The 23,491-nt window shown below is 42.5% G+C and overlaps 2 protein-coding genes across 16 annotated transcripts in view; both read right to left on the minus strand.

The window, feature by feature from the left end:
- ZNF19 (zinc finger protein 19) overlaps positions 1–3,482 on the minus strand; it is a 134,208-nt gene extending 130,726 nt beyond the window's left edge. For all 15 annotated transcript variants that reach the window (XM_033434328.2, XM_049703904.1, XM_049703902.1 and 12 more), the window contains exon 1: positions 3,277–3,482. The gene's annotated coding sequence lies outside the window, so the exon portion shown is untranslated. The remainder of the gene's footprint in view (positions 1–3,276) is intronic.
- A 2,412-nt stretch (positions 3,483–5,894) lies between these two features.
- Positions 5,895–16,672, minus strand: TAT (tyrosine aminotransferase). Its single transcript, XM_004273236.3, has 12 exons — positions 16,547–16,672; positions 15,706–15,952; positions 15,446–15,550; positions 12,645–12,712; positions 11,617–11,775; positions 11,276–11,414; positions 10,795–10,847; positions 9,689–9,841; positions 8,947–9,075; positions 8,526–8,609; positions 7,356–7,454; positions 5,895–6,630 (listed from the first exon to the last, which is right to left on the minus strand). Exons 2-12 carry the CDS (start codon positions 15,938–15,940, stop codon positions 6,490–6,492), a joined length of 1,365 nt encoding a protein of 454 aa, XP_004273284.1. The 5' UTR covers positions 15,941–15,952; positions 16,547–16,672; the 3' UTR covers positions 5,895–6,489.
- Positions 16,673–23,491: the final 6,819 nt, after the last annotated feature.

A 23,491-nucleotide genomic window follows, 5' to 3' on the forward strand; every position in this document is an offset into this window, starting at 1 on the left:
CTTCAACTCAAGGCTTCTAAGGCGGCACTGGTCCAGTATTTGTAAAAGGATTTTCAGTGAGGCTGGACACCATGCACCAATAGCACCAATTTACCTTTTTTCTTTCTTTCTTTCTTTTTTTAGGTATAGAAATGGAGAGTTCAGGGTTAGATTAATCTCAGGTAGAGACTTTCCACAGTAGATGCTACACAAAGATAAGGAAGCTAAGTTCAAGTGGCTGGCAAGAATGTGGGTATGTATTGCACCATGGGGTATATGTTGGAAAGAAAGAGAAGAGTAACAATACAGGGGAGTTGACGGACTTAGGAGAAAAGTGTGGAGAGATCAGAGGGTTGAATAATGTCTAGGTGTAAATTGTGATTCAGTTGGAGGGGAAGAAGATTGTAGTGAGTTAATTATACATCAGGATTTAAGATTCCTAAAATAGTCTAGTTCAAGATCATGATAAAGAACAAGGAGTAGGGACTTCCCTGGTGGCGCAGTGGTTAAGAATCCGCCTGCCAGTGCAGGGGACATGAGTTCGAGCCCTGGTCCGGGAAGATCCCACATGCCGCGGAGCAACTAAGCCCGTGTGCCACAACTACTGAGACTGCGCTCTAGAGCCCTTGAGCCACAACTACTGAAGCCCATGCACCTAGAGCCTGTGCTCTGCAACAAAAGAAGCCGCTGCAATGAGAAGCCCATGCACCACAACAAAGGGTAGCCCCCGCTCTCCACAACTAGAGAAAGCCTGCACCCAGCAACGAAGACCCAATGCAGCCAAAAATAAATAAATAAATAAATTTATTATTAAAAAAAAGAACAAGGTGTGTCTGTGGGAGTGGGTGGCCATAATGCAGTAAGATTTACATATAGCTCCTCAAGTTCGAGATAGGCAGGAGGCCGTTATAGGTGTTGGTTGGGTTATCCAAAGAAATACTGAAACTTCCCATATGTCAAGGCCCTAAGTAAATAAAGGAGAGTGTACAGAAAGGGTATAAAGTAATATAGCTTATATTTTATTTACTTTTAAAATTTTTATTGGAGTATAGTTGGTTTAAAATGTTGTGTTATAGCCTATATTTTAAAGGATGGTTATTGCATGACTCTGAGAGACTAGAAATCCTGAAAGGACAGTAAGTTAGATTTCTAGACTAGGTGAAATAAAAGCAATTTCAAGCTGGCTGTAGGGGTGGCAGTATCTTTGGGGGAACAGCCAAGTTATGGTTAAAGCAAAGATGTGAAGGAACTATGCTCAACAATTTGGGAATGGCAGGGAATTTTAATCTGCTATGGAAGAAGAATTCCAGGGGGAACGAATGGAAAGAGAAAGCATCAGGCTGGAGGGAGCTAAAAGTATGGGAATTTCTATAGCAATATCACAAACTAGATAATGCGAAAACGTGTGTGCTTCAAAACACCTAGATATATTAGATAAAATCTAACATACACTTTTTCAGATTCGGAGCTAACTTTGCAAGAGGGTAAGGGTAACTCCCAAGGAGCACAAATAAAGAGGGAACTGAAAACGAGGAAAAAAGATTATGGTTATGCTGGTGCTACCTCAGTAACCAAGAGGTTTGGATTTTAAGACTAGAGAGGAAACCTTAGGCCCATGTAAGGCAGGGAGTTGTAATTTAAACTCTGCATGAAGTCAGGACCCTTCAAGTGCTAAGCTTGAATGAAAGGATGAATTAAAAAGAAAGAAATCTCGGAGGAGCTTCAAGATGGCGGAAGAGTAAGACGCGGAGATCACCTTCCTCCCCACAGATACATCAGAAATACATCTACATGTGGAACAACTCCTACAGAACACCTACTGAACGCTGGCAGAAGACCTCAGACCTCCCAAATGTTTTGTTAGCATCACTGAGATGACCAGCTCGTTTTTGTCCTTCATTCTGTTATTGAGGTGTATTACACTGACTGTTTTTTCATTTGTTGAACCATTCCCATATTCCATAAATAAATCCCACTTGGTCGGGGCTTCCCTGGTGGCGCAGTGGTTAAGAATCTGCCTGCCAATGCAAGGGACACAGGTTTGTAGCCCTAGTCCGGGAAGATCCCACATGCCGCGGAGCAACTAAGCCCGTGCGCCACAGCTGAGCCTGCGCCCTAGAGCCCGTGAGCCACAACTACTGAGCCTGCCTGCCACAACTACAGAAGCCTACGCACTTAGGGCCCGTGAACCACAACAAAAGAAACCACTGCAATGAGAAGCCCGCACGCAGCAATGAAGACCCAACGCAGACAAAAATAAATAAATTTATAAAACAAAAAATCCCACTTGGTCATGGTACATAATCTTTTTAATGGGCTGTTGTATTTGGATTGCTAGTACTATGCTCGTCTTCTCTGTATTGTTCCAATTTTAGTATATGTGCTGACAAAGCAAGAACTCCCTGTGGCTTTATTTTTTAAACACGGGATAACGTACTTTTTTTTTTTTTTTTTTGGTACGCAGGCCTTTCACCGTTGTGGCCTCTCCCGTTGCGGAGCACAGGCTCCGGATGCGCAGGCTCAGCGGCCATGGCTCACGGGCCCAGTCGCTCCGAGGCATGTGGGATCTTCCCGGACCGGAGCACGAACCCGTGTCCCCTGCCTCGGCAGGCGGACTCTCAACCACTGCGCCACCAGGGAAGCCCGGGATAACGTACTTTGAATTTCATAATGTACTTTGCATTTCAATTTTCAAATGAGTAAATGTCTCAAGGAGCAAGAATTCTTTTCTATGCTTGAAACACTGACAAAAATTAAGACACACTTGCTAGTTTGCAGACTGTTTTCTTCGCAGAATTAGCATCACCTGCTTCCTACATAACACACCTCAATTAGAGTGTCAGAAAGTGACTGTTTCTTTGGAAGGTGCTCTGCAACAATCTGACCCATAGAGAGCATCCGGATGTGCGGTTTCTATGACATCATTATGAAACCCGTTTGTAAACACACGAACTGTTTAAAGTAAATAAGAGTATGAATAAGATGTACCCGGGATTCACTTCTCCAACAGATTCAATACCTCAACCTTTAGAGTACTTAAAGTACAGGCCCTCCTGCACAGTAAAGTGTGGTGTGCGTGAAGCACAGCAGAGGATTCGCCTTTCTGGCTCGGCAGAAATCCAAACATATAGCCATGCACGCGGGACCGTGAAGGATACGATTCTTCTAAGAAAATTTCCAGGGATACTTTTGAAAACTGACAACAGCTCCTGGGAACTTCTGCTTCTGTTTCACAACTTATGGGACTTACTGGCACCCGCCCACAGCTAGGAAAAGGTTAACAGGTGTTTACAATACCTAAAGATGACTTGTCGACTTTCTGGAAGCCTCCCGCCTGATGTGGCCCGAAAAGGGGGCAAAGGAGGAAGGGAACCACTCAAAAAGGCGCGGGTCCGAGAAATAGGCTGAAGGAGGAAACAAAACCGAACATCCGGAGAAAAGGTAGTCGCTCCCACTAGAGATACGCAAGCTCGCCGGCGCCTCACGGTCTGCGGCGTCTCCTAGTCCCGTGACTGCGCATGCGCCCTGAGTAGTGCGTCGCCCTCATTAGCATTTGTGCCTGCGCAGCCGTGGGTTCTTTCCCCCGCTCCACCCCACCCCAACTCCCCCACCGCTCCATCCCCCGACCCCCTCCTCTTCCAACACGGTCACCCAGAGCAGGGTTGGGTCGTTGGTGACTGCTAGGGACTAGAGTGGGACGGTGTGTGGTACCGGGTCAGTGGTAACTCGCCAGTTATCCCGTAGGTTAGACAGAAAGGTGAATTCACAGCTGCGAGCCCTTGTCTCCGACCTTTTAAAGCATCCTTTGTGTTATCCTGGGACGCTCGGAAGCCACCATCCTACTGCCGCCATCCGAGAAGCAGCTGGGAATTGTCTCTTGGGAATTTTAATCTTGTTTGGAAGCAGCCCCGACCAGGGGGTCCCTTTTTTATTCAGAATCACCCAGGACATGATGGACAGAAATGTCATCCCTCCTTAGACTTCCACAGAAGCTGAATTAAAAAGTTGAGTAATAGTTACTTTGAAGAAAGGAAAAAAAAAGGAAAAATTCACACGCAAAAACATTTATGTGTACACAGAATAATGTCAAAGAATGGATCAGCAACTGCTACTGTGATTACCTCAGGGGAGAAGAAAAGGTGCTGAAGGACTGGCATGAGTGGGTTTTTTTTATTTTTTTGCATCGTTTGAAATATGTCCAATGTGCATGTATTTTTGTTTTGTTTATTTTATTTTATTTTTAAAAATTATTTGTTTATATATTTTTGGCTGCATTGGGTCTTTGTTGCTGCACAGGGGCTTTCTCCAGTTGTGGTGAGCAGGGGCTACTCTTCACTGTGGTGCACGTGCTTCTCATGCGGTGGCTTCTCTTGTTGCGGAGCACGGGCTCTAGGCGGGTGGACTTCAGTAGTTGTGGCTCGTGGGCTCTAGGGCACGGCCCCTAGATCACAGGCTCAGTAGTTGTGGTGCATGTGCTTAGTTGCTCTGCGGCATGAGGGATCTTCCTGGACCAGGGCTGGAACCCATGTCCCCTGAATTGGCAGGTGGATTCTTAACCACTGCGCCACCAGGGAAGTCCCCGTTTTGTTTTTTAAATCTTTGAATTTTCATTTGACTCTCTTACCAAAATGGTAGATATCAAGGAAATTTGGAAATTTAAGAAGTCTGTCTAGATTCAGTAATGCTGGATAGAATTATACATACGTGTGAAGATAAAACGTTTTGTGTAAACCACTAAGTCTTCCTGTTTATCTCTGGACAGATATCCTTGGGAGTTGGGGCCAGAGGTACAGGAAAAGAGGAGCCAGGAATTTTCGAAAAATCGGCAGAAGTGGCATACAGGAAACAAATGTTTTTCATCTCAATCATTGTATATTCCTCTTGGTTTTGCTGAAAAAAATTGAAAGGTAAATTTTAGTTCACCGAAGTCCGACATAGATGGGAAGGGGATGTTTGATGTTTATTTTTGTAAAGGAAATTAATTGGGTGTGGTTGGCAGAGTTGAGACTTGAAGTTCCTATTCTAGATAAGGAAAACATCCCTTAGTGAAGAATTTTCAGATTGATTATGGTATATTCCTGCCCCTAACCTTGCAAAATAACTTCAGGCTCCCTCCTCCAAGGGAAATGGTTAGGAAAAAATTAGGCAACTGTGCTTAAGAGGATTTGCAGACAAAAAGCTCATACTGAAAGATGAGCACACCGGAGACACCTCATTCTCTTGGTTAGCTGAACCAGTTCAACTTGTTACCCAGTGAGTGGTTAGTAGATCTAGACAAGTGTAGGAATTTGGAGAGTGGGGATACCAAAAGTTGAAAGTGTGAAGTCAGAGGCCAGGTGTTTATAATGTTGCTTCTTAGTTTGTCTTGTTTGTAAGTACAAGCAAGAAGTTGAGCTCCCAAATAAAATATTTTAGGAATAGTGTTTAAGTGACTCCAAATGTCAGTACATCTACAAAGAAATAAATGAAACCTAGTGGGTAATAAATCAATCAGACTGAGCAATAAGTAGCACCTGGGGATAGAAATTCCCCACAGAGGAGAAAAATGACATCACAGAAGAGAATACTTAGTAAAATTTATTTTAAAAAAAAGAAAAAGGAAAACAATAATTTATGCCCTTGGCAAAATAAAAGATCTTTTCAATATAAATGTTTCTTAGAAAACATATGAAAAGATAATATACATATATATCAATAAATCAATATCAATGTTACAGCAAAAGTAATAATGATTCTATAACAGTGACGAGTGAAGAAAATTCTGGCCCTTACACAGCAGCGTTCCTGGAAGGTCCTCTGATTCCTCCTTTTTTTAGTACAGATGTGCCGCCATTTTAAGAAAGCCTGATACACATATATCTACATTTAGAAACTCTATCAATTAAATTTCTTTGTATCACAAAATAATTCTCTACAAAAAAAAAAAATCAACGAAAAGTTTCTGTAAGTGATCCTTCAAATTGGCAAGCTTTCCTAATGTGTTTAGAAGTAACCAAATACATGTGTCCCCAACTTCTTTCATTATAGCATTATTGCATACAGTGATGTATACCTGAAGTGAGCCAGTAACAGAGTTGGGCTTCAGACCTGACTGAAGAGAATGTGTTCTTACTTAGAGTAAGAGGAAATGGTTGGGGGCACAACTTCCCTCAATCTTTTGATTCTCTAATCCTGAGTTCTTAATTTTCCTGTCTCTACCGTTTCCTGGGTGACTTTGTTCACCTGGTACTCTCAAGCTAAAAGGAGGAAGTCATATGGGAGGATGGATTGATGGAAGTCATAGGGGTGGATTAATGAATTAGTGAGTCACTCCAGCAGAGCAGAGTGCGATGAAATCTGGGGTTCAGAGTGTGTGTGTGGATACAGCTGGGGGAAAGCTGGAGCAATTCTGAGCCCGTGTCGTGGTATTTGTGAGGCCCCTCTCCCAGCAGGGGCACCTGAGGAGCAGCAGGGCTCAGTCCCGCTCTCCCCAGCCCGATGGGACACACACTCAGGAGAATGGACTGCGTCCTATTTGTCACATTCCTCCAGGCTCCCTTCAGCACAATGGTAGTGCTGGTCACAGAACTCCTGGATCCGGCTACAGGCCTCCAGCATCATCACTTCGGGGATTGTGATTACCACTCGGAAGAAATTTGGGTACTCGAAGCACTGCAAAAACAAAAGCCTGTTATTCTCAGAGCAATTGAATCAGGGACTGGACCACCCTAATATGGCCAGGGCCCTAATCAGCGCAAAGCAGTGATGCCATTTACCCAAGGCTATCATTTCACTCAATTCCCACCACTGGACTGCTAAGCCAGTAACTGAGTTAATTTATCTTAAAAGGAATTTGTGGGACAAGCTTGATTTCCTCTCACCTAGAATGTTCAACCACAATTTTTCTTCCTGGATGGGGGAGAAACAAATTTTAAATAGAGGTCATGAGACCCATCAGTTTGAATCTTTTTGAAAGAGAATACAGTAGTCCCTCGGTATCCATGGAGGGTTGGTTCCAGAACCTTTGAGAGTGCCAAAATCCGAGGATGCTCAAGTCGCATACATAAAATGGCATAGTATTTGCATAACCTACATACGTCTTCCTGTGTACTTTACATCATCTCTAGGTTACTTATAATACCTAATACAACGTAAATGCTATGTAAATAGTTGCCAGTCTGCAGCAAATTCAAGTTCTGGCACTTTCTGGGATTTTTTTTTTCCCCTCATATTTTTCCATCCACAGTTGGTTGAATCCGTGGATGAGGAACCTGAGTATATGAAGGCCGACAGTATGCTTTGTTGGGGGAGAGAAAGTCAGGCTAAAGACCAGCTCAGGGAGAGTTCCTGAGGCTCTAGAAACCGTTGAGAGTGTCCTGAGAGACGTAAGCACTCACTGTTGCCGGGAGGCAGTGGACGGATTGCTCAGCAACTAACTGCTCAGTGAATTCCACATCATTCTCAAATTCTGGGAAATGTTCCATCTCAATTCCAACCTATACCAATAACAGGGAGATGCAAATTTATCAGGAGGGAAAACAGGCCAACTCCCTATGCCACAAATTAAGGTAGGGACTGCTCTAAAAAACATCTTGGAACTCCACTACTGATAACTAAGAGTTCTTGCTCTTATGAACTCACAGCATTTTTCATAGGGAAGAGAGGATGTATTTATATTAATGTTTTAGTTTACTGAAGGGTTCCTTCTTGGATGCCGATAAATGAAAGCTGGAAATAGGATGCCAGTGTTTCTCAAAAAAGGCACTATTGGGACTTCCCTGGTGGCGCAGTGGTTAAGAATCAACCTGCCAAAGCAGGGGACATGGGTTCGAGCCCTAGTCCGGGAAGATCCTACATGCCGCGGAGCAATTAAGCCCGTGTGCCACAACTACTGAGCCTGTGCTCTAGAGCCTGCGAGCCACAACTACTGAAGCCCGCACGCCTGGAGCCCGTGCTCCGCAACAAGAGAAGCCCCCGCAATGAGAAGCCCGCGCACCACAAGGAAGAGTAGCCCCGCCCACCGCAACTGGAGAAAAAGCCCGCACGTAGCAACGAAGACCCAACGCAGCCAAAATTACATTAATTAATTAATTATTTTTTAAAAGGCACTATAATCATTATGGGCCAGGCTATTCTTGATTGCATGGAACTACCCTGCCCATTGAAAAATATTTAGCATCCCTGGCCCACAAAATGCCAATAGCACCCCACACAGTCTTTCTGAAAACAAACAAAATTCCTATATATCCCCAAACATTCCTAGGGAACCAGATCTCTCCTAGGTGAGACTTACAGTAGTGTGAAAAGCCTCTTATTTGTGTCTTATGTCATCCCTGTATCTACATATAAAATGAGTCTCTGTATGAAGAATTAAGTCATTTTAAGAGTTTTTTTCTTTTTCTTCTTTTTTCTTTTTTTTAGCACTGAGGTTAAACCACATCGATGGGACAATTCAGAACAAGGCAGTTCCTAAACTGACTGCCTCAGGAGCCCATGTGGTTGTCTTCGTGAGCCCTGCAGACTGGCTTCCCCCACCACCACCAACTGCCTGCCACCCACATACTCACCATGAGGTACATGGCCCCAGAAGGGCGGATGGGCCGGAGTCCAGGGATGGCAGCCAATGCCCCATAGCAGAGATCCGCATTGGACTACGGGAGGAGACAGAGCCATCAAGAATGAGAAGTTAAGCAAAAGAAAAACCAAGTCATTAAAAGGAGAGCCCACATCAAAGGCAGGGGACCTAAGTTTGCCCTCCTGGCATAAGGGGTAACCAGATAAAAACTCTGCCACTTGAAGCTTTTGGCCAGGAGCAGGGTGGATTGCCAGAAGTTAGAGAAAGGTATGGGTAGATATTTACACTGATGCCACCTCCTGGCTTGGAAGCCCCATAATGGAGCATCGCTCCAGAAATGAGGACCCATTATTTCAAATTCCACTGGTGGCATTCCTTGACTCCCAAAGTGGAAAGTCATGGGCTGCCCTTACCTTGAGGAAGCTTAGAGTGTTGTGGTAGAACTCTTGAGGGGTGCGATGCAGGATGTTTTTCAGAGCTCCCTGGACAAGGGTGCAGGGTCCCAGGATCCGCTGACTCAGCTTCACCAGCCCATCTCGGATCTAAAAAGCCCCCCAGCAAACACATTATTTAGCCTTTCTTAGGCATCCCCACTGTGGAGATCCTTGTTCTGCCAATTCTATCAAGTTTTTAATCTCTGGAGAAGTGATGGTGCCTAGTGTCATTCTTAGATCAGACCACCTAGGTTTGTAGCCCAGCTCTGCCGTGCACTGGCTGTGTGACTCTGGGCAAATTATACAACCTCTCTGTGTCTCATATTTCTTACCTGTGAAATGGAGGTAATACTAATACTGGCCTCACAGGGTTGTTAGGAGAATTAAATTGAAATAAAGTACATAAAGCTCTGGCACATTGAATCCCACAAACAATATTAGGTATCATTACTGCTATTGTTTTCTTTTTTGTGGTACTAAAATTGGAGGTGGATGGAACTTCCTCACCAAGACAGAAAAACTGAGTTTTGGAGAGGAATAACCAGTACTGTCTTTATCCAGTGTCTTTCCAGGCATACGGAACTACAGGGCCAAAAAGAAAGAAAAAAACTCCTTACCTCTTTACCACTGTGCATGCAAAGTAAATAAATAAATATTTAGAAAAATATATGTCTATAACCACCCCTAAATTAGACATACGATTTCACCACATTGCTCTCACCTCATTGCCAAAAATATCTCTTCGGTCATGGATAAGAATCCAGCCCATCCTCCAGCCAGGAACCAGCCAGCGCTTGGCCAGCCCTCCACAGGACAGGATGGGGACGTTGCTGCTGAGGGTGGCTAGAGGTTCAAATTTGGAATCTGAAAACACCTGAGGAGAAGAGGTGCTTGTTACCGTTGTCTTCTGGTTTACTTTCCTCTGAATCCCATGCCTTGCAAAATTTTCCTTATATCACTAGGGACAGGGTCTCAGATTTACGGGCTCATTCCTACCCTGAAGCATGATTGGGATCTCAAGAGGCTTCTTCCAAATACATTTAACCCAGTATCTAGTCTAGATTAAAGGAAGCCTAAAATGAGGAAACTGACCCCAGCCCAGTAATAGGTATAACCCTTGGCTCTAGGGAATGAATGACCGTTGGAATTACACATTTCACAATAAGGTATGGGTCCATAATCCCTTATGTGAAATTCCTGGGCTCAAGTGTGTTGCAAAATGTAGAACTGTTTGGATTTTAGAAAGGTTATATAGCACATGTACCATATATTATGTAACAGCCGCAGGGCAATCGGGGACAGCACTCCTAATCAAGCACAGTAACTGTTCCGCCCCTTTCCTTACACTCTTCTACAGATCCATAAGTGAGATACACAAAGATTTACAAATAGCTTTATATCAAGCACAGTAACTGTTCCGCCCCTTTCCTTACACTCTTCTACAGATCCATAAGTGAGATACACAAAGATTTACAAATAGCTTTATATCAAGCACAGTAACTGTTCCGCCCCTTTCCTTACACTCTTCTACAGATCCATAAGTGAGATACATAAAGATTTACAAATAGCTTTATATCAGGCCAAGCCAGGTTTTGCCACCAAATGAATTCCAAAAATCTTCAGATTTGTATAGCTTTTTGGATCTTGGAAAACTGGCTAAGGGCTGGTTATCTGTATATCTGTTTAGAGCGCAGGGATACTACTGATTAGTGCTGTACTGAAATGATTAGGATTTGCTTCTGATTATTCTAGGTGCCACATCTAAAGGTGCCATGAGATAATTTGGGATTGAGAATATGGCAGTGATGCATCCTACCCGAGACTCACCATGTCTCCATAGATCTCATCAGCTAAGATGGGGACACACTGCCTTGCAGCCACTGAAAATAAGAGAAACATGCTGAAATCATTTTTAATGTGAATTGCCTTAGCATTTAATATTTACCTGGGCTTATTATACTTTGCATTTCATGTTTGTATGTTTCATCTTCCTCTTTAAGAACTATAAACTCTTCTTATACTCTTCCAGGGTACAGAGCCTAAATTTGCTCTTTAATTAACTAGATATTTCAAACCCTCTCTTCCACATGATGGGAGTGGTGAAGAGGCAAGTATTTCCTCTTTTTCTCCTTCTTTCAGGAATTCCTACCTTTCCAGGGGCACACCACTCACTAGAGACCCCAGTGGAGCCCTCCCACCTCCATCCTAGGCTTGGAACTTAGTGAAGGACTCCTTTCTCGTTCCATGAAACACCTGAAGGATTCCATCCCCATCTTCTCCTCTGTCAGGTGAAGTCTGCTGGACTCACCTGCCAAAATTTTCTGGAGATGACTTCTACTGAACACTGACCCACAGGGGTTTGATGGATTATTGACAACGAGACAAGCTGTCTTTTCATCAATCAGAGATTCCAGTTGTTTCAGGTCAATTTCCCAAAACTTCTCTGGCTGGGGAGGAAAAAACGGGGAGACTAAGATGATTCTGAAAAATGTAGGACTACTCACTTCACTCAGAGATATAATGTAAATAACAAAATGTGTCTGTGGCCTCGACCACCCACTTCCAGATCTTTCTCTGCTAAGATAATGGTCATATATTTTTATGAAGTAGTAATTGAGCTCTTGTGTCTAAAATTTAAAAGTCATTTACCAATAAATTGTAGGGTTTGACCTCGATTCCCATAGATTCCGCCAGAGTCCTGTAGAGAGAGAAGCCAGGTCTGGGAACTAGGATGTTTTGCCCTGGGTTGGCCAGCACAGCTAAACAAAGTTCAATAGCCTGACTGCAGCCACTTGTTAGAATGACATCCTGTAAAGAACAGAAAAGTTTCATTTTGTTAGGGGTTCCAACAGCAACAGGAGAAAGGTTATCAGATGAATGAGTGGGAAGCAAAAAAAACCTTATTTTTACAAACACTATGTAAAGTAGTGGGGACTGTACAAAGCCAAAATTGAAAGAAGTGAATATGTTTACATATGTGCATATCTAAAAGTTGTTGAAAATGTTGGCCACTTAAGAGAAATAAATCACTTAAAAAAGGACGGGTTGGTTGTGACTCAGCAGACCTCCACGAGAGATCATTATGACCTTGGACTTTTTCACCTGGTTATTTATTTACTTTTGACCAGAGATTTGAAACCTGACTCTCTTCTGAAAGACAGCTATAGGGCACCTCTTAATGTTAAGAAATATTGACCCCCACCCAGTGGACAACAGAGCAGAGGGTAGCATTTAAACTTGGCCCTGCCATCAATCCAGTATGCCATGGAAGCTCTATCTTCCCATCTAAGTGACCTTAAGGGCAGTGAAGGAAGCTACAGATTCATAAAAGACCTATTGGTAAAATTAAAAATTTCAATTATTTGATGTTTATGAATCATGGTTTTTCAATGATCTTTTGCAGAGAAGCAAAATATAGGGTGACCTCTGAGTCCCTTAAGCCTCCTTGAGACAGACACTATACGAGTTGTATGCAACGTTATTATCCTACTATAATGACATTAAATATAATCACTGATTAGTGGCCTCCCCGTATGAAAAGTCCTCGAATTGCCAAAGGGAAATTATCCTTAGTTTTTGTTCCACTTGAAACCCTTATTCCTCATGGAACAGAAACAAGGAAAAGGGTAGAGTTTGCCCAATACTGTTCCCAAGCTGGTTCCTTGTCTAGGGCTCACCTTAGCTTCCAGGGGTGCCTCGGGACAGTGGTAATAAGAAGCAACCTCCTCCCGACTCGATAAGTAGCCTGAGAGAAAAGAGCAGAATGAGGAAGCTGGAAGTTTTCATTCCACAACTGACAGCTTTGCCCTTAAGTCAACAGGGCTTCGAGGCTACCTTCTGCCCCAGCTCAGAGCACATACGATTTAGTTTAGCTCTCTGTCACCATAGATAAAGGAGATTAACTTTATATCTTACAATTTTATAATGAGCACAAATATATAAATAATAACAAAAAGAGTTCCCCAAACTATAAAATACTCTGCAGCATCTTGGTTACTGTGATATGTTTTATTTTATTTTAGATTATTTAATCTAAAATTTAGATTAAATAATCTAAAATAGGATTAGATTAGTTAGGATTTAGATTATTCCTAAATCCCTTCCAGGTATTTTTATATATATATATATATATATATATATATATATATATATATTATTTATTTATTTATTTATTTATTTATTTTATATATATATATTTCTTTTTTTTTTTTTTTTTTGCGGTACGCGGGCCTCTCACTGTTGTGGCTTCTCTCATTGCGGAGCACAGGCTCCGGACGCACAGGCTCAGTGGCCATGGCCCACGGGCCCAGCCGCTCCGCGGCATGTGGGATCTTCCCGGACCGGGGCACGAACCTGTGTCCCCTGCATCGGCAGGCGGACTCTCAACCACTGCGCCACCAGGGAAGCCCCAGGTATTATATTTTTTGAAAACTTGTAATTAGTGAATTCATTACCTTGGGTCCATTTTAACTTTTTCACATTGTACTGTATACCTATTAGTATTTTTCCTTTTAACTTATATTGATGGAGTTCCCTGGTGGCAGAGTGGTTGAGAGTCCGCCTGCCAGTGCAGGGGACATGGGTTCAAGCTCTGGTCCGCGAAGATCCCACGTGCCACAGAGCAACCGGCCCATGCGCCACAACTGCTGAGCCTGTGCTCTGGGGCTTGCAAGCCACAGCTGCTGAGCCCATGTGCCACAACTGCTGAGGCCCTGTGCCTGGAGCCCATGCTCCACAGCGGGGGGAGGGGGGCCACCGCGGTGAGGAGTGGCCCCCGCTCGCCGCAACTGGAGAAAGCCCGTGAGCAGCAAGGAAGACCCAACACAGCCAGAAATAAATAATATAAATTAAAATAAATTTTAAAAATTATATTGAAATTAAAATTTTTTTCTTTTAAATTACATTCTCATACAATAGTTCCAAATGTTGGTTTACAAGCTTGAAGTATAGACAGTTTCATACAAATTATTATGTTTTACAAAATTGCTCTCCAGAAAGATTGTCTTCAGTTACCAAGACTAGAGGCAGTATTTCCTAATGTTTGTTAAATTAATAGGTAGAGATAGGTCTCTTGATGTTATACAAATTAGCACTTCCTTAATTACTAATAAAGAAGAGTATTTTCTAGATATATGTTATTATCTGTGTTTCCTTTGGCATGAAGTGTTCATATCCTTTGCATTTTGTCAAATGGAGACTTGGTTTTGGGTTTTCAGGTTAAGTCAGTTTCCTAATACTTTGGATATAAAAGTCATTATAAACTTTTAAAACATTTTATTGAAGTATAGTTGATTTACAATGTTATGTTAATTTCTGCTGTACAGCAAAGTGATTTAAGTTATACATATATACATCCTTTTTCATATTCTTTTCCATTATGTATAAACTTTTTTTACAACTTAACTTTTGGTCTTATTTTGTTTTGATTTTTATTTATGAAACTTCATAAAATGTAAATAATCAACCTAAAAATCACATCCCTGATATCTCTTTAAAGTGTTTTTACAATTCTAGTTTAGCATGAAACTGGAGTTTTATTCTGCATTAAGAATATGTTTCTAGGGGGCTTCCCTGGTGGCGCAGTGGTTGAGAGTCTGCCTGCTGATGCAGGGGACACGGGTTCGTGTCCCGGTCCGGGAGGATCCCACATGCCGCGGAGCGGCTAGGCCCGTGAGCCATGGCTGCTGAGCCTGCACGTCCGGAGCCTGTGCTCCGCAACCAGAGAGGCCACAACAGTGAGAGGCCCGCGTACCGCAAAAAAAAAAAAAAAAAGAATATGTTTCTATGCGCACATATACACAGCGGGGAAATGTGCGACACCGAAACAAAGTCAAGGAATCACTTATTTTACCAAAATGTTTAGGGTAGAAATGTTTAATAGATGGAGTGAGTTAAACCTAAACCTAAGAATAATTTCTTTCTGTCCTAAACAAACCTTCTATCCTCCAGTAGGTCAGCTCATTCTTTGCTGTTCTTGGTTTTATTGGTTTTGTTTTTTGTTTTTGCCTTGAAACAAGTACAATTACATTGAGAGTGTGATTAGGACCATAATTAAATTAAACCTTGAATGTGTAGAGAAGGAGAAATAAGGCCAAGAAGCTATTTACACAGGGCAGTAATTAAATTAATTTAGGAGCTAGAGGGCTTTGTAAAGAAGCAGGTGCAGCCACACTCAAGGCCTCCGTTTAGAATTAGCGATGATAGAATAGGAGTGTTATTTGAGAAATAAGTATGTAATGGGAACCTAGAGCAGGGAGGTGCCATAATGCCAGAGGAAGCCAGGAAAGAAATTAGACCTTGATGGCTTGAGGTTAAGTATGCTGAGACCCCTTTCCCCAAATCCAACAGCCATTTTATCTTAGCTTCTCCTTAGGAATTATGCATCAGGAAAGCAAAGAAGAATGCTAGAAATGTATTCCTATTAGAAGAGCACTAAAGATTTGGAAGCCACCAGATTAGAGTCTCAGGAGGAATTTACCAGTGGAGGGGGCATAGCCGTTATACTTCCCCGAGTCAAGGGCATCTTTTATTGCTTGGGTAACTTCAGGATCTGTAGGCAGGTTTCCAAACACAGTAGGGTCCCCTTTTCATGGGAAAAAAAAAAAAGAACCGCCAAGAGGTTATTCTTCCATGCCCAGTGCTCAGACCCACCCTCCACTTCCATCCTTTCCAACCAACCCATGAGGATGGGGGTGGGAGGAACAATGCCTGCCTCTCGGTCAAGTGTCTCGAACTCACCAATTGACAGAGCAATCATGGTCTTGTTTGGATTTGGCTTCACCTTCATGCTGTCCACAATGGCCCGGATGGGATTGAAAGTTTTGTTGGACATGTCCGAGGGCTTCACGGACCATCTGGCCTTCCTGCCTTTCATTTTTCCCGGCACAGAGCTTCTCCCAGGGATGTTGACATGCACATCCAGCACTGAGGGGAGGTTGCCATGGTCGTGCAACTGAATCATGTATGGGTCCATCACTAACAAAGACTATGGGGAAAAAAAGGGGTCGCTGTGACACTAAGAACAGACATCATCCTGGGGGGGCTACAGTTGGACCAAAACATTGGAGTGATTTCACCAGACATCTCTTTCCAAACTCCTTTCTCATGTAAAGTAGCTTTGTTATGAATGTGGGAAGTTTTAAGACTTTTCCCTGAGATGGAAAATAAGCAAGAGCCCTTCTACAATATTAGCTGAGAGTGTTCCATCGAATACTTACCTACTGTGAGATTCGCTGTGAGCAACTGTAATCCCCATGAAAATTTAACCACGCTCTCAGTGAGACCAAGGAAAAATGACATGAGAACTGTTAAACAATGAAAGCATATGTGTTCCTTCCTTTCCATGCAAGTGTTCCTCCCTAACACTTCAACAGACTGTGTCTTGTCCTGTGCAAAGAAGAACCAGGGAGAACCATTCCACCTTGTTAGAAATTTAGTGTTAATATCGTCATTAGTAAAAATAAAGCCCTATTCCATAAGCATCCTACTGTCCTGTGGATAAAGAAGTCAATACACCACAAAGAAAAAAGTGCACACTCCAAACCACCGTCACCAGATTAGCTGAGGCTTGAGATTTTACCTTCTGGGTAAAGGAGAAGCAGCTTCCAAGTAGCCAAACCAGGAAGTCGTCTTAGTTCTTTGGCCAGTTACAGTGACAGTGAATTCAGATGCAACCTCTGACTCCTGAAATAGTCCCACAAATGGGCGTTGGGCCTGAAACGTTCATGCTATTGGTTCAGGTGAGAACTGAGCAGCCAGCCCTCCTCTTCCCTCCCCTCCCCACTTTTTGCTTCTTTTTACCTCTAACCCTGCCTCCACCTCCACCACAAAATCAGGAATTTGAACTGGCTCTGTGTTAACTCTTTCCGCGTACTTTGTGAGATGTTTGAAAGGACTGTCAGAGAGGTAGTTAGGATTACAGTTGGTAACTTCTGTTAAAACTTTTTTGTTACAAAACAACCTATTAAAATTTCAATAGTACAGAAACGTATAGAGTAAAAAGTGAGAGTCTTGCTATCTGTATGTTCCATTCTCACTCCCAGGGCCAAGCGGTGGTAATGATTTGGCCATTTCTATCCATTCACCAAGATGGATAGATGATAGTAGATCAATTGATCTACAGATGATAGATAGATAGATAGATAGATAGATGATAGATGATAGATTAGATGACAGATACATAGTTACAGAATTTTATGTATTTTCAAAACACAGCTGAGATCATGCTCTACAACTTGTTGGGCAGCATACTTACTTACTTCCTACATCTTGGGCTCCTTTCCTTGTCAGTCCACAAAGTTCTACTCCAGCTGGAACATACTGCACAGTTAGAGTAAACTAAGGCTCCCTCCATAAATATCTTAAAAGTACATGGTCTCCAAGGCAACCAAAACCTGTGCAATTGTGAATTCTCCTTCATTTTCCTGTTGTGGAGCTACTGGAAAAATAAGATGTCAGGTGAGATCTAAATAAAAAACTTTGCTAAGCAAGCACAGCAGAGATCTCAGCATTCCTGTGAGCCTATGAAAAGTACCACCCACCCAAGGGTTAAGAGGAGCCTCAGTGACCCCATGACTCAGATCCTATCTGTTTATTTATTGAGAGACAAAGAGTTGTTACATAAGCTCCATCTTCTCCAGCTGCTTATCGGTGATTTGAGTCTCCAGTGGGGTTGAATAACCTTTTATTTCTCTGGTCCTTCTATCTCTTAGTGCTTTGAAAGACTTACCTAATGCATTCTCTTCCCCACTCCAGTGAAGTGAGCATTTACCACTTCATCTCACCAGTGGAGAAGCAGAAGCACCAGGTAAGGGCAGGAAGCCAGTCAGGTCAAAGAGAATTTAGGTTCTGAAGCTCTGAGCCCTGAGCTAGCTAATCCAGACTGCTCTGCTTCAAAAAGCTATGTCTACAACATCTAAAAAGACAGAAAAGGAAAGGCTTAAGTCAGCTCTGCTCTTTGGCACCCTATAGCAAAAGGTGAATGGCTTGTTTTACTAAATGCAGTGAAACACTGTACAGAAAGAAGTATACTTCACAGGCTGGACGGACTGCCCTTGGTTAAGTTGCCAAGTGAGAACACGGTGTTATTTCCAAAGCACATAGATTTTGTCAAGAGAGAAGACCACTCTTTCCTAAATGCTTTTATTCCACCACCGCCGCCATTTAAAATATAACATGTATGTGCTGGAGAAAATCAGAAAAAATTAAAAGCATTTATAATCCACCACCACTCTTAATCCATTAGTCTTACTTTTCCCCCACAAAGTTTGGATCTTGTTCTATATACATATTTTTTAAATTGAGATAAAATTTATAAAACATAAAGTTCACCATTTCAAAGTGTAAGATTCAGTGATTTTTTTAGTTCATTCACAACATTGTGCTACCATCACCACCATCTAATTCCAAGACATTTTCATTGCTCCAGAGAGAAACTCCATACCCATGAACTAGCCCCTCCCCACTTCCCTCCTGCCAGTCTCCCACAACCATTAATCTACTTTCTGTCTCCATGGATTTGCCTATTCCTGACGTTTCATACAAATGGAATCATACAATATGTTATCTTTTTATTTTCAGTGGTACGCGGGCCTCTCACTTCTGTGGCCTCTCACTTCTGTGGCCTCTCCCGTTGCGGAGCACAGGCTCCGGACGCGCAGGCTCAGTGGCCATGGCTCACGGGCCCAGCTGCTCCGCGGCATGTGGGATCTTCCCGGACCGGGGCACGAACCCGCGTCCCCTGCATCGGCAGGCGGACTCTCAAGCACTGCGCCACCAGGGAAGCCCCAATATGTTATCTTTTGTGTCTGACTTCTTTCACTTGGCAAATATTTTTCCAAGTTTATCCATGTTGTAATGTGTATCAGTACTTCATTCCTTTTTATGGCTGGAAAATAGTCCATTCTGTGGATATACTTCATTTGTTCATCCATTCACCAGCTGCTGGCCATTTGGGTTGTTTCCATTTTTTGGCTATTATGAATAATGCTGCTATTAACATTTGTATACAGGTTTTTGTGTGAACATATGTTTTCAATTCTCTTGGGTATGTACCTTGGCATAGAGCTGCTGGGCCATGTTATGGACAGTGTTTGCATTGTGAATTTTTTAATTATATCATGATTATTTTCCCATGTTATGAAAAACATTCCATCATAGAGAGGTTCCTCATTGTGTGAGGTGATACCTCATTGTAGTTTTGATTTGCATTTCTCTAATGATTACATAGCTTGCTTTTTAAAAAGTCTTAATTATATGTTGTGTGGCCATTCTTTCCATTTTCATACATAGAGATCAACTTAATTCCTTTTAATGGCTACATAGTGTTCAGTTAACCATTCCACTGTTGTTGGCTATGTGGCAGCTTCCAATTTTTCTTTCTTTTACAAATAAATCATATTGAACACACATTATTTATGATTGGGAATTTTTATGAGTATCCTGTAATTTGTGGGATAATTTCCTAGAGGAAGAATCACATTTCAAACACTGATAGACCTGCCAACTGATCAAATAATAGACTATAGGGAGAAGAGACAACACAAATATGTCTTATTTTGACAACCTCTTGGAGTTCAGACCAGCTGTCAGAACAACATATCCTGCTTGAGAGGTGACACAGGGAATCAACTGAGTGTTACAGCAGTGGTTCTCCAGATGGAAAGAATCTCAGAGATTAAGACCTCCTCTTGATATTGGCCTTTGCAAGAGTTAAGTCAGGCATGGATGCGATTGTCTCAATGTTAGAAGCTATTGCCACTCAAGGTTTAGACTTTCAAAGATCCCAGCTACACTGGAGACTCAGGTTCAACTCGCCCTCCCCCACACACAGACAATAGGCTTGGTGTCCTGTTCCCACCTCGACATTATAAACCGGGAGCCTTACATTATTCAGATTGTTAATCACCCCTGGGGCGGCAGCAGTGTCAGCTCATCTGTATCTCCGGTTTTCAGTCCTTCTCATTGCTTGGCCCCTGGGGCATTCCATTTTTATCTTTGGAGCTCAGTTAGGTATTTTGTTATATTTAACCCACCATTTTTAGATATTTTTATAACTGGAGATCTTCCAGGTCCTCCTGACCTCAATATCACCAAAAATGAAAGTCTCTCCTTGTTAATTTGAAATGTCACCTTTATCTTGTACTAAATTCTTCTACCTTCCTAACCCTTTATGGAATACTATATTCTAGAATGAAAAATTTTACAGTTCTTGATATGCATTGGCAGCTTCCTTTCTGAATGGCCAATAACCTTCCTATCAGTAATTGTTTGCAAACCCTGGGAATTATTTTCCACAAAAAACTTTGCCAAATTGATTGATAGGAAAAAAGGATATTAAAGGTTGCTGTTATTTCTGTTCCTTTATATTCTAGTGAGGGCAGTCATTTTTCATGATTTAATATTAGCTCTTCTCATGTTGTGAATTACCTGTTCACATCCCTCACCTGTCTTGCCCAGGGGCTCAATTTTTTCTTAGGTGAGACCCGGATAGAGGAAGCTGCCGCAAGGCAACAAAACAGCTGCACTGAGATCACTGGCCCAGCCTCCTCTGTTTCAACCCAGCTGGCTCAGACTCCGGTTTACAGATCAAAGAACAGTGAGTAGCACGGGGTTTGGGCAGATGGTCCTGCAAATAGTGCAGCTGACGCAGAACCAGCAGGGCCGAGGGGGTGTGAAGGGGACAGGTGCTGCTGTATCAGAAGGTCATCCCCATGGCACGCCCTCATTCAGTAGCTGACAAGCGAACCCAGATCAGACGGGAAAACAGACAAAACAAACAAGTTTTGGTCACACCCTTCTTCTGTAGCTCATGTTTTCTCTCAATAGAAAGCTGAGGGGGGAAAACAAAAGAGAAGGCCCAACTCTGCTTACGGAGCCTAACTGCCACCAAGTAACCTTCACTGGACAGTCAGGGCCCAGTAAACCGTGGAAATACTCACTAAAAGCTACACCAACCAGCCATTAAGGCTTTCACTTAAAAATTAAACTTGCATTGAGTTTGTTCTTGAGTATAACACTATTGTGTTTGCCATAGAAAAGTGTTTCTATGTGCGTGGTAAAAAAACACATAACGTTAAATTTGCCATCTTCATCATTTTTAAGTGTATAGTTCGGCAGTGTTAAGTATATTCACTTTGTTGCACAGCAGATCTCCAGAACTTGTTCATTTTGCAAATCTGAAACTCTATACCCGTTAAACACTAATTCTCCCTCTCCCCTCCCCACAGCCCTTGGCAACCACCTTTCTACTTTCTACCTTTCTATTTTCTGATAGGAAAGTATTTTAAAAATAGTTACACCACCCAGAGATAACCACTGTTAACCATCTTGCCCACAATTAATATTTTGAAATATTTTTTTTTCCAAAGGGTACACCCACAGGCTTTCTATATCAGAATCTGGTTTTCCACGAGTCTCTTTTTACATGATATTGTGATCTTCCTAAGACTGTAAAAATTTTTTTGAATTTCTTTTTAGGGATTGCCTAAAACCCTGGGTCTCCCTTTTTTTTTTTTTTTTTTTTTTTGCAGTAAGCGGGCCTCTCACTGCTGTGGCCTCTCCCGTTGCGGAGCACAGGCTCCGGACGCGCAGGCTCAGTGGCCATGGCTCATGGGCCCAGCCGCTCCACGGCATGTGGGATCTTCCCGGACTGGGGCACGAACCCGTGTCCCCTGCATTGGCAGGCGGACTCTCAACCACTGCGCCACCAGGGAAGCCCAGGATCTCCCATTTTTATACATCTCTTTCCACATCCTTTTTTTCTTGACCCAGGCATAAGAGTTTATGCTCACTGGGTATCTATCCCATACCCAGCACTGTTTGATATGCTCTACCCAAATCAACTCATAATCCTCATCTACATCCCAGAAGTAGGGCCTGTTTCACCTCCACTTTACAGATGAAAACGAGTCCCACAGTAGTGAGTGGTGAGTTGCAGTTCCAGTTTCACCATCCAGCTCCAGATCCCATTACAGAAGTCTGCCCCATTTTATTTTTTAATTTTTTTTTATTTTTTATCAATTTTATTTATTTATTTATTTTTGGCTGTGTTGGGTCTTCGTTGCTGTGCGCAGGCTTTCTCTAGTTGTGGCGAGGGGGGCTACTCTTTCATTGTGGTGCACGGGCTTCTCATTGCGGACAATAAACATGGAGAGTTGCTGGGGCTAACTTTAAGAAAATAATGAATGAACTGTGTGGATTAAGCATGAAGGATTCACCTGCCTTTTATTGCTTATAATTAGTTACTTTGTCACTTTTCATCCTGAACCATTCCCAATGATCACTCATCTGTTGGGTACAGAGGAATGCATATGTTTTAACTCCCCTGGTGGATAGTAAGCTCCCTGAGGAAGTACCAGGTGGGGAGCATTCCTTATACTTCCCTACATCCTCCTTCAGGTCTGGCGTGGTGACTTTATCAGCCATACTCGATACTTGCTCGCCAGTTGGCAGTGAATAGTACATAAACCAGAGGGAAAGGAATGGCAGGAGGGGTGGTCAAATGAAAGGAAACCCAAGCCTTTGCACAGTTATAGAAGAGGAGGTGAGGAATTCAGGTCCTAGTTTGTTCCCACATTCACTATCTCATGTAATTAAAAAAAAAACAAAAAAAAAAACCCCGCAAACAAACCACAGACCTGTGCGCTAGACAGATAGAAGAAGGCTATCAGAACAGACAGGTGAACCTGGTTGCGCTTTTTAAATTTAAAGTAAACTTTCTTATTTTAGAACAGATTTAGAGGGACTTCCCTGGTGGCGCAGTGGTTAAGAATCTGCCTGCCAATGCAGGGGACGGGGGTTCGAGCCCTGGTCTGGGAAGATCCCACATGCTGTGGAGCAACTAAGCCAGCTAGCCACAACTACTGAGCCTGCGTGCCACAACTACTGAAGCCTGCGCGCCTAGATCCCGTGCTCTGCAACAAGAGAAGCCACCACAATGAGAAGCCTGTGCACTGCAATGAAGAGTAGCTCCGCTCGCTGCAACTAGAGAAAGCCCGCCCGCAGCAATGAAGACCCAACGCAGCCAAAAATTAATAAATAAATAAATAAATTTATTAAAAAAAAAAACTTGTATAGAATAGATTTACAGAAAAGTTGTGAAGATAGTACAAAGAGTTCTCACATACACCTCACACAGTTTTTCCCGTTTTTAACATCTTATATTACCATGGCATATTCTTAGTTATAACTAAGAAATAAACATTGGTCCATTAAACTTCAGCAAACTCCGTATTTCACTTGGATTTCACTAGGTTTTCCCACTAACACACCTTTTCTGTTCCAGGGTCCCATCCAGGAGACCACATTACATGTAGTGGCCATGTCCCCTGAGTCTAATCTAATCTCAAACAGTTTCCTCTAATCTGGGACAGTTTCTCAGACTTCCCTTATTTTTCATGATCTTGGCAGTTTTGTGTAGAATGTTCCTCAACTTAGGTTTGTCTGATGTTTTTCTCATGGTAAAAGAAAGACAAGTTGAGCTTTTAATGTTATGGCTACTCACTTCACAAAGGTTAAAGAGGAA

This window comes from Orcinus orca, chromosome 20 (assembly GCF_937001465.1).
Source record: "Orcinus orca chromosome 20, mOrcOrc1.1, whole genome shotgun sequence".
Lineage (NCBI taxonomy): Eukaryota > Metazoa > Chordata > Mammalia > Artiodactyla > Delphinidae > Orcinus > Orcinus orca.

What these genes read in the sequence shown, in the direction of transcription:
- TAT (XM_004273236.3), bottom strand. Translation starts at nt 15,940, where the DNA reads ATGGACCCATACATGATTCAGTTGCACGACCATGGCAACCTCCCCTCA. An exon ending in TCTCCAGAAAATTTTGGCAG is followed by an intron (nt 10,848 to 11,275) that starts GTGAGTCCAGCA and finishes TCTTATTTTCAG; the next exon opens with TGGCTGCAAGGCAGTGTGTC. An exon ending in GAGATATTTTTGGCAATGAG is followed by an intron (nt 9,076 to 9,688) that starts GTGAGAGCAATG and finishes GGGGCTTTTTAG; the next exon opens with ATCCGAGATGGGCTGGTGAA.